The 15,094-nt window shown below is 35.2% G+C and overlaps 2 protein-coding genes across 2 annotated transcripts; one reads left to right on the top strand and one right to left on the bottom strand.

Moving 5' to 3' along the window:
• Nucleotides 1-1,124: 1,124 nt before the first annotated feature.
• Nucleotides 1,125-1,844, top strand: LOC126755820 (uncharacterized). Its single transcript, XM_050468541.1, has 4 exons — nucleotides 1,125-1,316; nucleotides 1,375-1,528; nucleotides 1,577-1,698; nucleotides 1,773-1,844. Exons 1-4 carry the CDS (start codon nucleotides 1,140-1,142, stop codon nucleotides 1,842-1,844), a joined length of 525 nt encoding a protein of 174 aa, XP_050324498.1. The 5' UTR covers nucleotides 1,125-1,139.
• Nucleotides 1,845-3,266: 1,422 nt separating this feature from the next.
• Nucleotides 3,267-14,692, bottom strand: LOC126755819 (tigger transposable element-derived protein 6-like). Its single transcript, XM_050468540.1, has 3 exons — nucleotides 14,321-14,692; nucleotides 14,026-14,226; nucleotides 3,267-3,284 (listed from the first exon to the last, which is right to left on the bottom strand). The coding sequence occupies exons 1-3, from the start codon at nucleotides 14,690-14,692 to the stop codon at nucleotides 3,267-3,269; spliced, it is 591 nt and encodes a 196-aa protein (XP_050324497.1).
• Nucleotides 14,693-15,094: the final 402 nt, after the last annotated feature.

The raw sequence follows: 15,094 nt of genomic DNA, 5'->3' as shown, positions 1-15,094 counted from the left end.
TAGACCGATTTCAATGAAATTCGGTATATAATATTTTCTTAACACCCTGATGACATGTACGAAATATAGGTGAAATCGGTTCACAACCACGCCTTCTTCCAATATAACGCTATTTTGAATTCCATCTGATGCCTTCTCTGTATAATATGGTGATGGCGGAATAAAACTTTACAAAAATACGGTATTTGAAAAATATGTAAATGACGTATAATGAAATCTCGATTATCACTTTATAATGCGAGAGTATAAAATGTTCGGTGACACCCGAACTTAGCCCTTCCTTACTTGTTTTTCAACTACAATTGTTGCTGCTATGATATGTTATTGTTGTTTTTGTAGCTGTTGTAACTTTTACCACCCAGCAGATTTAAAAGCGAGATCTCCTGAAAGGAGGAATGAAGGAGTCCTCCTATTGACCTCTTTTAGGAGCAGTAAGGGAGATTTTTTAATTTTGTTCTTATATTGTGTTTTTTTGTAACTGTTAATTTTTGTCTTCCAGCAATTGTTCATTTAAACTGTGTTTTTTAAAGCGTGCAGACGTAAGTGTTTTATATCTATTGAGTATTAAATATTTTAAATTGATACATAATTAAATGACTCTAAAAGGCATTTAAAACGCCTAGTGAATAAAAAAATTAAATAATTTATATAAAAATCAAAATAATAATACACAAAATGAAAATGATGTGGAAAGTGTTAATGAAATTGAAAGTATACAGGCTCTAAAGAAGTTTTTGAAGAAGTTGAAAGTAGTACAGGCTCGAAAGAAGTGATAGAAGATGTTTGTTTGCCAGCTGAACCACTTTCAAAAAAATTAGCCATTTGGGCAATTGAAAATCGAATAACAAGGGCCGCATGTAATAGTCTCCTTGCAATTTTAAACTCACAAAATTTTAATGTGCCTATATCAAAAAATAAGCTCTAACAATCTTTCCAACCAGATGATACTAATGTAATAGCCATTCCGCCTGGAGAATATTTTCACTTTGGCTTAGAAAATGCATTGAAAAATGAAATAGAACACGATAATTCTGTAGGTGAAACAATTGTATTAGATGATTTTGCGATGGTTTGCCACTTTACAAAAGTTCCGCGAAAACTCTTTGGCCAATATTGGGTAAGTTTATCTCTTGCAAAACATGGAACAAATAATACGAAAGCTAGAGGAAATATCGGCGCAGAACACTATACTCCTGGAGCGGATTATTGACATATTGCAACCGAAGAAGATTGAATTAATGATATTTCCTATTAAAAACATGAATGATTTAGCATCTACAGAGTCCTTCCTTTTGAATAAGCCTGAGGCAGAAATTGTGAGTATGATAAAATACATTTGATAAGATGTTACTAAACAGTTTGAGTTTATTATAGGTGGCGTATCTGAAGCAAAAATTTTCAAAGAAACCCCTATCAAAAATTTTGGATGAAGTGATTGCGGAGTCCCTGCTCTTAAAATTGAATTGGGATGGAGCCAAAAAAAAAGTTGCATTGAAGAATTATGCACTGTTCAATAAATTTCTTTACGGTAATACATAATTTCAATTCATGTCATCTATTTTTTTAACAAGTTTAGAGGCCTTAAAAGATGATTACTCATACCCTGATTTTCAGGCAAAGATCAAAAAGGCGTTTCTCAAATGTAAGGCTCAGTTCTACAGGAACACTTATAATATAAAAAAAAAGAATAGATTTAATGTACATTTGTTTAATTAAAAAACTTTAATAAAAAATAAAATTATAAAAATTTGTTTTTGTTAAAATAATAGCAGGTTGAAAATAATATAGGATTAATTATAGAGATCACCTATAGTAGTAATCATGGAGATCTCCTATATCAGTAATCATAGAGATCTCCATTAGGAGGTTAAGAGGAGTACTCGCGTTCCAATGACATGCAATGTTAAAAGCGATTATACAATTTTACGTGTATTTACACTCGAGTATTAGGAGTAATAGGGAGTATAGGATATCTCCTAAAGGATTAATCCAGGAGGTCTCAAACGATCATCTTAAAATCTGCTGGGCAATGACACACTTGCACGTGTATATTTTTGCATGCGCAGACAGAACCTATGTATGTGTACCCGTACCTGTGTGCGTATGTGTTCTTACCTTCCAGCTGATTGTCACAACATGCATTGTTACTGTTGCTTTAATTGTTTTTACAGCTATTGATGGTTGGCAGAATATGGTACATGCCCGTGTGCATATAGTACATACAAGTGTGTGTGAGTTCTACAATATTTGTCTTCATTGGCTTTGTTTACTTTGTGGTTTTTACTGAATCGTGTCAATAACATTCAATATTGAAACAAGTCCATCAAAAAAAGCTGTTTATTAGTGCAGCAAAACCATTGGCAAATAATATAACAGTAAACATGCATATGCGCTAGAGTTTTGTATGTGTGGTTGCAGACCATAAGAAAGCAAGCCAAATCAGAAGTTGTCTTATTTTTGCAGTACCCTCGTATGCCTGCAATCAAAATGTGGCCACCCTCCCTTTGGCTCTATACACTTGTTATTATTTCTCTTAACTGTGCAACCTTTGAAGCTGCGCACATACTGCTAAATACATACCAGCCCAATCCATATCATTCACAGTGTGCCTGATTCATGGTTGTCATGGTTTTTCAGGTCATGAATATTGCAACGAAATATTCACTTAACGAACGAAATACTGTAAAATTTATGCAAAAGGAAATTTGCCGGCAAGTTGTTTATTATTGAGTATGTATGTGTATATGTGCTGCAGCAAAGTACTTGTGCGCTTTGAGCCCACTTGATAAGAGTTGAGTGAAAACTAAAACTTTTGACTTTTCACACGGAAAAGGTAAAGAAAATAATGAAACGGAGCATCAGCAGAAGATATGCAAGGTAAGGCAGAGCGTAGCAAAACAAAACAAACAATTTCCATCAGCATACAGGGCGTATACGCAACCTTTTGCAAATGCATTCAATTGCATGAAATATTGTACACAAACAAATGGTGCATGGAATGTGAGTAAAGCAAGAAATCGAGCCACAAACCCACACATTCATTCGCGTATACTCGCAAAACCCTATATACTCAAACATTCTCGTGTATTGGAGTTCAAAGCGAGGTCAATGTAAAAAAGTTAAAATAGCTGCAAAAAAAAATCAGAAAAGAAGTAATAAAAACATTAGGAAACAGCAGTAAAAGAGAGTACTAAAAGGTAATAAGAGCTGTTAAAAGGCATGGAAAAGAAATTATTATTAAACCATTAAAGTACTACTTAAGAATATCAATCGCAATCGCTGAGCTGCGGTAAAGTTAAAAGTGAAGCAGCAAACTGGCACGTAAAAAGGTCATTGGAGTTGTTGTAGCCTACATAAGCAATTTGAAAGTATACAGAGCATGCGATTTATTAATTTTGTACTTAAGGAGTGTAGGAAAAGGTTGTTAATATGATAGTTCGCATTCAAAGTTTGGAAATTAGCAGTAACGATGTCCAATATATATCTGGTTTTCCATTGAAATTGATTAAAGTTTAAATAATTAGTAAGATAGAAAGTTAAGGCCACCAAAACTTTTAGAACCAATATTTTATTCTCAACAAATACGAATGCATACATACATATATGACTGGTGAATTCTATAAAAATGTTACCCCTTCTTTTCCATCTCACTATAAAAGGATAAGAGAAAGAAATAACCAAGATTGTGGTAGGTACAGAACATTTCTTTGGAAATTCGGAATTTTGTATTTTAAAACAATGAAATCGTTAACTTCGGCTGCATGAAAGCAGTAATACACTTCAGAGGTGCTTTTCTTATAGCATACCATAAAAGGGTATTAAAGATATTTATCTTGATAATGGTAGATCCGCTTGTATAGTATAACAACCTTACGCTATAGTAGTCCGAAATAAAAAGTTTCTTCAGATATTATACCATTGCCTTGGACAATAATCTGTGCCAAATTTTGTGAAGCTATTTCTTCAAATAAAAAGTTTTCCATACAAAGGCATGAGTTTGATTATTCAGTTTCTATGGCAGCTACATATATACTATAGTGAACTGATATTGATGATGCTGACAAATAAATAGCTCTTTGGGGGAAAGAAACATTTTCAATTATCTCAATAGATATCTCAAAAACTGAAGCGAATAGTTCGCGTATATACAGACAGACACACAGATGCACATGACGAAATCGACTCAGCTCATATTGCTGACCATTTATACCTATGTACATAACAGGTGTCGCAAAAATAACCTTCCGAGGTTTTTTTGGAAAATTAAAAACGTTTTTAAAAAATGACAAACTTTGATTCTGCTTGTGGATTATTTTTATTTGGTCTTTAAAATTTTCTTTACATCCTGTCGAGAATGCGATATCAAGTAAATGGCCGCCGCCACAGTTGATTGTCATTTGAGCCTTTTTTATGGCATTTTCCATCACTTTGGCCAGAACTTCCGGTGATAGGTCCTCACATTCCTGACGGATATTGTCTTTAAGAGCTGCAAGAGCCTGAGGCTTGTTGACATAAGCCCGCGACTTCAAACAGCCCCACAAAAAGAAGTCCGGAGCAGTCAAATCAAGATCGCCTGATTTTCTGGCCAGTGCAAATTGCCAAAACGGGAGATTAGTCGCCCGGGAAATGTATCCTTCAGCATATCGGTTGTGGCACGCTGCGTAGCGAACCATTGTTTATTTACGTGTGTTGCATGTATGTGTTTACTACACAAATGTCAAAACATAACTGACATTAGAGGTCAATTGCAAAATGTATAGCATCTTTTGATAGGAGGATTAGTTTTGAGCCACCCACCTATATTTTCGGGGAGTTAAAAACATCGTTCCAAAGGCAAAATACTCAATTTAGGTATGACAACTTCTTAATGTGATAACTATGCGAAAATATTATAAACTCATTAGTCCTGAATATGATTACTTGCTTGTGATCCATTTTCGAGCCAAACTATGGCAATCCAGCAGAAAGACTGTACGATTTCTTGTCTTATCATCGAAATTCAAGAAATGGCAAATATTTTTTCTCTTTTTAATAGAAGTCTTCATGATTTTAAGTATCTATAAATTTCTACAACCGTATATTGATCAAATTAAAATAGCTATCCGATCAGCAGTTTGAGCCCGCCCGTTGCTAAATGAAGTATGTTTGCTAGCATGTGAGTAATATTTGTTAATACATAGCCACAATTCACTTTTCATAAAATTTTAGTCAATTTAAAAAAAAATGTATGTATAAAAAAATAACCCATATCCGATGAAATTTAATTGATTACTGTAATTGAAAAGTTTTTCTCCTTTATGACTCTGAATACCCCTGTTTGAGTCAATTATCGTATTAATATAAAGAAATTAAAGTTAAATATCAATAACGGACTAGGTATAAATTAGAAATACTTATGAATGTCGTTCTTATGTATGATATATATACATTATTTGTCTGTTCAGACCTCCCTCTATTTATGATGTTGCTCTTAACCACCGTCAAATACCTTAGCCATTTCCTTAAAATAAAAAATCAAGGCACACGCAAATCTCTAAATTATCTGTAATTATATCATATTACATACATATATAAATTATCTTCCTTTCACTCTCTTGTAGCCAACAGAGTTCGCTGACAGAATCATCTTTACACAAACTTCCACTGAATAAACAACACCAACAAATAATTTTCTACTAAAACAACAACAATGTATTAGACAATCTAACGAGGTTACGTTCAAAATGTCAGTCAATTTGCTAATCTGCAGAGATTTAACATTTAAATGAGCCTGAAAGGCAAAACACTACGGTAAGTAAAGAAATGCAAAAACTAAAACCCAGAAAATTCTAAATTTCTCGAATTTGACGTTGAAACCTAACTCAAAGCTGTCAAATGAAAATAGCAGTTAAATAAAGTAAATCTGCAAATACTTGATAATCAATCTGAAGAGTTTTGTATGCTTATTTACGACTCAGCTGTGGTGGAAGTGATGGACGGACGGACTGTGCCAAATAAGTAGGTAGTTCGTCCAATAATTTTTCCTATATCAAATGTTCGTTTATTCTGCGCACATGAAAGCTTAAATTAAAGCCGCTCATGTAAGCTTTCGCACCACGAGATATGCGTGGCTGTATTTCTTCTTTACTCACGTTACGGGTTGTCGCCGAGTTAACCTGACACACTTCCTAAATAATAATTCCTTCTGAGCTCAGTTAAGAGTGCGTGTGAGAAATTTTGAACGCCTCTGTTGTTGCCTGTTTTGTTTTTGTTTTGTTCTCTTTTTTTCTTGTAATATCTAAAGCTGTTAAGTAGTAAGTGCCTGATTCCGTATGCTAGTGGCGTAAAGCGCGTTAGCAACTTATTTATAACCTTAAACAAGTAAGGAAGGGCTAAGTTCGGGTGTCACCGAATATTTTATACTCTCGCACGATAAAGTGATAATCGAGATTTCATTATTAGTCATTTACATATTTTTCAAATACCGTATTTGTGTAAAATTTTATTCCGCTATCATCATTGGGTCCTAATGTATATATTATACAGAGAAGGCATCAGGTTGAATTCAAAATAGCGTTATATTGGAAGAAGGCGTGGTTGTAAACCGATTTCACCCATCTTTTGTACATATCATCAGGGTGATAAGAAAATATTACAAACCGAGTTTCATTGGAATCGGTCTAGTAGTTCCCGAGATATGGTTTTTGGTTTATAAGTGGGCGACGCCACGCCCATTTTCAATATTTAAAAAAAGCCTGGGTGCAGCTTCCTTCTGCCATTTCTTCCGCAAAATTTAGTGTGTCTGACGTTTTTTGTTAGTCGGTTAACGCACTTTTAGTGATTTTCAACATAACCTTTGTATGGGAGGTGGGCGAGGTTATTATCCGATTTCTTCAATTTTTAAACTGTAAATGGAAATGCCTGAAGGAAACAATTTTATAGAATTTGGTTGACATAGCTATAGTAGTTTCCGAGATATGTACAAAAAACTTAGTAGGGGGCGGGGCCACGCCCACTTTTCCAAAAAATTACTTCCAAATATGCCCCTCCCTAATGCGATCCCTTGTGCCAAATTTAACTTTATTATCTTTATTTATGGCTTAATTAAGACACTTTATAGGTTTTCGGTTTTCGCCATTTTGTGGGCGTGGCGGTAGCCCGATTTTGCTCATCTTCGAACTTAACCTTCTTATGGAGCCAAGAAATGAGTGTACCAAGTTTCATCATGATATCTCAATTTTTACTCAAGTTACAGCTTGCACGGACGGACGGACAGACGCATGGACGGACAGACGGACGGACGGACAGACAGACATCCGGATTTCGACTCTACTCGTCACCCTGATCACTTTGGTATATATAACCCTATATCTGACTCTTTTAGTTTTAGGACTTACAAACAACCGTTATGTGAACAAAACTATAATACTCTCCTTAGCAACTTTGTTGCGAGAGTATAAAAATTATAAACTTCATCCAGTTTCGATTAGCTGCATGGCGCGCATAAGGAAGCAACGGGAAACGTATGTTTATATCTATATACAAGTATATAAAGGAAGGTTGTGTTAGTTACACCATTTATAACTCAAGAACGGCTCAACAGATTTGAATGAGAATTGGTGGGGAGGTAGTTTAGACACAGGGTAAGGACATAGGCTACTTTTCATTTCTTTATATTAGAATTCAATACAACTCATAAAAACAAAAAATTTTCAAATTATAAGTATTTGTCAAAAAGTCATATTTGTAGAAATCATTTGAGAATTTAATTTTGTCAAAAAAAAAATGACACAAATAATAAAAACAAGAAAAAACGTTAACTTCGGTTGCACCGAAGCTAAATACCCTTCACAGGTGCATTTATGTTAGTAACTATGTGTTCAGTTTGTATGAAAGCTATATGCTATAGTAATCCGTTCTGAACAATTTTTTTGAAGATTATATTTTTACCTTAAGCGGTAATCCATGCCGAATTTCGTGAAGATACCACGTCAAATGCGAAAGTTTCCCATGAGAGCATTTGATTCCGATTGTTCAGTTTGTATGGCAGCTATATGATATAGTAATCCGATCTGAACAATTTCTTCGAGATTACATTGTTTCCTTAAAAAATATTCTATACTAAATTTCGTGAATATATATTGACAAATGCGAAAGTTTCCATACAAGAACTTGATTCCGATCGTTCAATTTGTATGGCAGCTATATGCTATATTTAACCGATCTTAACAATTTCTTCGGGGATTACATTGTTGCCTTAGAAAATAATCTATTCAAAATTTCGTGAATATATTTTGTCATATGTGAAAGTTTCCTTACACGAACTAGATTCCGATCATTCAGTTTGTATGACAGCTATATGCTATAGTTAGTCGATCTGAACAATTTCTTCGGAGATTACATTGTTGCTTGTGAGAGTATATTGTGAAATGTGATAGTTGTCCATACAAGATATTGATTCCGATCGTTCAGTTTGAATGGCAGCTATATGTTATAGTGGTCCGATATCGGCAGTTCCGACAAATGAGCAGCTTCTTGAAGAGAAAATGACGTTTGCAAAATTTATAAACGATATCTTAAAAACTGAGGGACTAGTTCGTATATATACAGACAGACGGAGATGGCTAAATCGACTCAGCTCGACATACTGATCATTTATATATACTTATATTTTATAGGGTCTCCGACTCTTCCTTCTGGGTGTTATAAACTTCGTGAAAAACTTAATATACCCTGCTCAGGGTATAAAAACATCACATCTATATACCTATATAAAAGAAAGTTGTGTTAGGTACACCATTTATACCTCAAGAACGGCTGAACGGATTTGGCTGAGAATTGGTGGGGAGGTAGTTTAGAACCAGGGTAAGGACATAGGATACATTTTATCTTTTTATGTCAAAATTTAATACAACTCATAAATACAAAAATTATATTTCAAATCATATGCATTTGTTCAAAATAAATAATAAAACAACTGGCTCAGTAATCCAGCCGATTTTTTCGTCTTTCCACGCCTGAGAACCGGTTCATCATGTGCAGTCCACTAGAGTGACTATCGATTGGACTACAGTGAGAAATGATGGAACTATGTTTCTATTGTCACACACCGACGCAAAAATTCGATTTTATTACGACTTAAGAGACCTCAAACACTTCTCAGAATCAGTTATTCGTTGTTTTCGTTAGAGCATCATTGTCCTCAGTGCTCATTTCGCCTTTTTCCAGCTTAGCAAATATCTTTTCAACGGCGGATTTCGCTGTGCCCAAATTCAACAGTATTTTCCCCCAAAAAGTAATACTTTATAACACACGAAATGCTTTATGATCCATTTTTTTATAAACTTACACAAGTTGCTTCACAAAAATGATATATCTCATTAACTAATAGTTATAATCCAGCTAATAGAAATCATATACTAGATGGTAGGGTCCTCTTGTTTATGTATAGTATACGTTCACATAACACTTAATTTCGTAAAACACTTTTAGCCACGCTGCCATGGGCACACTTGTTTAGTTACTCAAAGGAGCATATTGACTCCGCTGCTTACTGAACCATCTATTGACTGAGCTTTTATGCGGTTGAGAGTAAGTAACTCGTTGATTGAGCTGAGTTATTGCATTAAATTTGTCACACTGCTCTTGGGACAGCAGCTTCAATTTCATTAGCTCAAATTATTAAACGATTAACAAAATAATTTTTAATTATCCAAATTCACTCTATAATTTTGTTTATTCGAGGGTAATATCCAGTATTGCAGAGCATGAGGCGATCCGACCAAAATTGATAGGTTTAAATTAAAAAATTTCACACGTACTGAAATCCTACTAAATTTTAGAATTTCTAATACAAGATGCTTGTGGTTAGAAGGCATAGAGCTCCAAGTTTAGAAAAATTATTAGACACTATAAGTATGAAAAATCCTACATACGTTAAAAAAGAATATTAATATTTTCTTTCGAAACGAACAACTTAATTGAGAAATTTAAACTTAATTATTTAAAAATACTCAGTTTAAAAAAAATAAAAGTTTGAACATGTTTGTCCGTTGACTCAAAAGTTAGCTTGACGACACGTTAATATCTTGTGTGACCGCCACATGAGTTTTATATTGCTTCGGTTACAGTCTTTGCAGCATCTTTTTCAACAAAAATTTCTCTTTGAAATTTCCTAAAGCTGCTTAATGGGGTTCAAATCAGGGGACAAATTGATAATTTGGATCGTTATCTTTCATGAAAATACCTCCTTATCGGCGTACGAATCCGAATATATTCAAACTTGGAAGATATAAGTCCTCAGATGATGTGCAACCAGCACATTTCCGCTAAAACACCTCTAACGAATCAGCGATCCATCTCAAAATTTCATTCACAGGCCTATGTCTGATTCTATTCGATCAATTTTAGGTTCATCCGAATATATTCAAACTTGGAAGATATAAGTCCTCAGATGAAATGCAACCAGCACATTTCCGCTAAAACACCTCTAACGAATCAGCGATCCATCTCAAAATTTCATTCACAGGCCTATGTCTGATTCTATTCGATCAATTTTAGGTTCATCGGAGAAAGTAACTTTCTTCACATCTTCGATGGGAAATTGTCTGTGTTGTTTGGCGAACTCTAATCTATCCTTACGGTGCTTATTACTTAGGAACAATTTTTTATGATCACTCTAGACTTAAGTCCGTAATTTTTCAGGTATCTGCGTACTATATTATTACAGGCATTGACTCCATGGACCCCTTTCATGACTTTATTAGTTTTCACTGCGGTGTTTGTTACTGCTACAAAAATTTAGTGCCTGGCAATTCGTTGGGAACAACCTATACGGACGGCCTCAACTCTTTTCAGGCACTGTTAAATCATTTGGTGTTTTCATTTTATATAGTAGTTCAAGAAATTTTTGTAACTTCTAGATATTAACAATTACTAATGTCTTTCAGCTCGTTTTTGTTCAATCTGAATTTAGGTCCCATCGTAAAGCAACTAAAAAGTTATTCAACTACTATATTTCATACTTTAGGTATTATAAATAATTATAACAATAATTTATTAAAATTAAATTTGATACTACAGGGTTTGCCCGGAAAGTAATAGGACTGATTTTCTTCCGCCGCAACTGTACTTGGAAGCGTGCGCACACCGGCCGGACTCGGTAGAGGAGAGGAGAGAGTCCTAGCTAACGAACGAGCGGCTACTCAGTTGTCTCCGAGCATCTGGAGAATCAGGACAAACATTTTCGCTCGACGTGTTTCTGTGAATGGTGCAAGCTGAAAATGCAGCGTTCGTTAGAGCAAAGGTACGCGATTTAATTCTGTGTGAAATCTGGTATATCTGAGACGTTTGATATGATCAAGCAGGCTTACCCAGATGTTGCTCTAGCAAGAAGTGGTGTGTTTCGGTGGCACCAGGCCTTTTTGGAGGGCCGGGAAGAGATCGATGATGAAGACCGTGACATCGACATCGACAAACACCGACAATGTGACTCGAGTGCGCAAAGTTTTGAACTCAGACCGTCGACTAAATATTCGTTTAATTGCCCAAATGTTAAATTTATCAAAATTTGTAGTTCATGACATTGTGACGGAGCACTTGAACATGCGCAAGGTGTGCGCGAAGATGGTCCCAAAAGTGGTTACTGACGATTAGAAATTGGGGGGAGTGGAGAGAAAATTTGAACATATCTGAAAGTGACTCCCAATTTTTGAATAACGTAATCACAGGTGACGTGTCATGGACCTATGAGTATGATCCCGGGACAAAAAGGCAATTTTCCGCAAGCATTTTGAGACGGCAAAGGAGATCCAACCAGCATGCACCGCGGCTTTCAAGACTATTCCGGAGAATGACTTCTGCGACGTCTTCAATGCTTGGAAATCGCACTGGCAGCGCTGTATTGACGCAGAAGGAGCCTATTTTGGAAGTTTTTAAGGATTCTAACGATTTGTTGATTACATTTTTTTAAATCGTCTCAGTCCTATCACTTTCCGGACAGACGAGGTAAAATTTGGTCTTTGAAACTCTTTTCGTTTTTTTCGATTCGCAAAAATATTAAAAGTTCCCTGACTATTCGAGAACTCGTTTGTCTCTTACTGTATATACGTATAACCTGATACCGACCGTATATTCATAGAAAAGCAAACACAAAGCTATTTATTCATTCGTGCTCATTGGAACAAAAACAAAGATGTTAAAGAAACGCGAAGATGCTATCAATCAATCCTCTCGTTTTTAAATTCGAACAAATTATCGATATCAACTCCGAACATACAAGGTCTGTCCCAAAAGAAACAGGACTGTTAAAAAAAACAACAAAAAATTAATATTTTTCAAAAGTTATATTTTTTTCTTCAAAGTAGTTTCCTTGTGCTTCGATACAGCGTATAGCCCGGTCAATTAGCATTTGAAATGAGTATTTAAGGGCATTTTTCGGATTGCTCTTGAGAATATCGGTCATCGCCTTTTGGATAGCTGAAATGTCCTGAAACCAGCGTCCTTTCATGGGCAAATGAAGTTTTCCAAATAGGTGAAAATCACAGGGTGCCAGATCAGGTGAGTAGGGTGAGGGATTAATGGTTAACATGGAGTTTTTTGTCAAAAAATCAGTGACAAGCGTCGACCGATGACACGGCGCATTATTGTGTAACAGGCGCCAGGACCCTGTCTCACGGTATTGTTTTCGAGCACGACGAATGCGTGACAAAAGACGCTTCATAACACCAAGGTAAAACACAGCATTAATCGTTTGGCCAGGTGGGACGAACTCTCGGTATACAATACATTCGGAACTGTAAAAACAAATCAGCATTGTCTTTATTTTTGACTTCTGAAGACAACCGACTTCTGATCATCACAGAGGTCCTCACGACTTTCTTGGAATCGCTTAAACCACTCATGCGCATTACTACGGGATAGGCACTGATCACCATAAACTTTTTGCATCATTTGAAATGTTTCAGTAAACGTTTTCCCAAGCTTAAAACAAAATTTAATATTTGCTCTTTGCTCTTTGCATTTTACGACCGAGGACCAAAAGCTGCTGTCACTTTTTGATCGATAACATCGATTCTAGTTATCCACTTGTCTTAAAATTTTTACGAAATGTCAACAAGAAATCAAACTTTTTATTTCATATACCCACCAATAGGTGGCACTACCAGAAACAGTTTTATTTAAAAAGTTCTGTTTCTTTTGCGACAGAACTTGTATACCCACGTCATTAAATTATGCAAATTTAGTTTACAAATTGTGGCACACATATTTGCTATTTGAAGTCTTAAAGAGGTCAAATTCGATTTAAGTAGTTTTGGACGACAATTGTCTAATTTAAGCATAAAGGTACTACTTATATTTGTGAAAAATTAACTGATGGGATTGAACTCGTTTACCCTTGTGTCTAACTAAACCAGGCTATGGGTAACAAACCTTTACCAACTGCATTTCACCTTGTGAAGGCTCCTTTACAACACTAAATGTCAGAGAGCGATTTTCTGATGGAGTAGTTGCACTACAGTAAATCCCGCTTAAGTGCCACACCTAACGATGTCAGGTTTTTGTGGCACTTAAGCGGGAGTGGCATTTAAAAGAAACCCGCTTAAGTGCCATATGGTACTTACGAAGATTTCGTTTATGAACTTTTCTAAAAAGCTGCAAAGATATATTTTTGATTAAATCAATTTTATTGATTATAATTTACAAAAATTAATAAAAAAAGAACGAAAAAGAAAACAATTTAACAAAGAGACTTTTCTTGAGATCAAAGCTTTTAAAATTAAATTATTAATTCAAGTTTACATATGGGTAGGTACATACATTTTATGTAAGTACTTATCTACTTATTTATATGTAATAAAGTAGTTTCGCTTCAATTTAAAAAAAGAAATCAGTAATTTTTTTCTGACGAAGATTTTGAAATTTCTTTTTGTATAGCTTTTCTTCCAAAGTTTCAATTTCTTCGGCGTCAATATTGTTGTAATCTACAAACTTCTTAATAAGGCTAAGAGCACTTAAAGTTTCAGCAAAGGAAGGCGGGTCAGTTACGGCATCAACTGCAGATTCTTCTGATAATTCAACATCAGCCTCATTTAATACATCTTTTACTATTTCCTCATCAGTAAGAACACCAAAGCAATCAATGTCACTGTCGCACGCAACGTATTCATCAAAGTTATGTATTTCAATAGGGACATCTGCTATTTCCTCGATAGGGTCGAACGAAATATCTTTTACTTGAAATCCGGCCTACAAAACGAAATTCAAGAATTTTAAATTAAATACATACCTGCAATATTTTGCTTTTCATAGTTCAAACATAATTATTAAGAGCTAAACTTACTTTTTGTAAGCAATTTCTTATGGTATCGCTTTTAACAAGCCACCACGCCCGTTTAATAAAATTAAGGGCATCAAGTATTGAAATCGATGTTATAAATTGTTTAATTGACAAGCCGTTCTCTATGGCAAGTATTTGTTTTCGAACCATTATTTGTCTGAAATAAACTTTAAAGCAATGTATTATCCCTTGGTCGAGAGGCTGCAACAGTGATGTCGTGTTTGGTGGCAAAAATGTAATCTTTACATTCTCAACATTCAAACCATTAACTTTATGGCAGGCTGCGTTGTCAACTATTAATAACACCTTTCGCTTTTGCTTTCCCATTTCATTGTCAAATTCCTTCATTATCATTGACCACAAAGATCCAGTCATCCAAGCTTTGTTCTGGGAATAGTACGGCAGCGGCACAACTTTTCCCTTAAAACACCTCGGGTTTTTTGACTTTCCAATTGCAAAAACTTTTTTGAAGGTTCCATCTGAATTACATAAAAATAACAGAGTCAGGCGGCCTTTTGTGCCTTACCGCCCACCGCCTTGTCTCCTCCTTTACACAACGTTCTGCTTGGAAGAGCCTTGTAAAAAAGACCGCTTTCATCCGCATTAAATATATCGCCTGGCTCGTAGTCCTTTATTAAGGTATTTAAAACTTCATTTCGGTAGTTTTCCGCCGCCGTAGTATCAGCATCTGCTGCCTCGCCTTGAATTTTTTTAAATTTAATATTTTCACGTCGCTGCCAACGCCACATGCAACCAGCAGTTGGCTCAAAGTCGCAG

This window comes from Bactrocera neohumeralis, chromosome 4, assembly GCF_024586455.1.
Source record: "Bactrocera neohumeralis isolate Rockhampton chromosome 4, APGP_CSIRO_Bneo_wtdbg2-racon-allhic-juicebox.fasta_v2, whole genome shotgun sequence".
NCBI classification, from domain to species: Eukaryota; Metazoa; Arthropoda; class Insecta; order Diptera; family Tephritidae; genus Bactrocera; species Bactrocera neohumeralis.
Note: the sequence above shows the minus strand (reverse complement) of the source record. Positions and strands in the feature narration are given on the sequence as shown.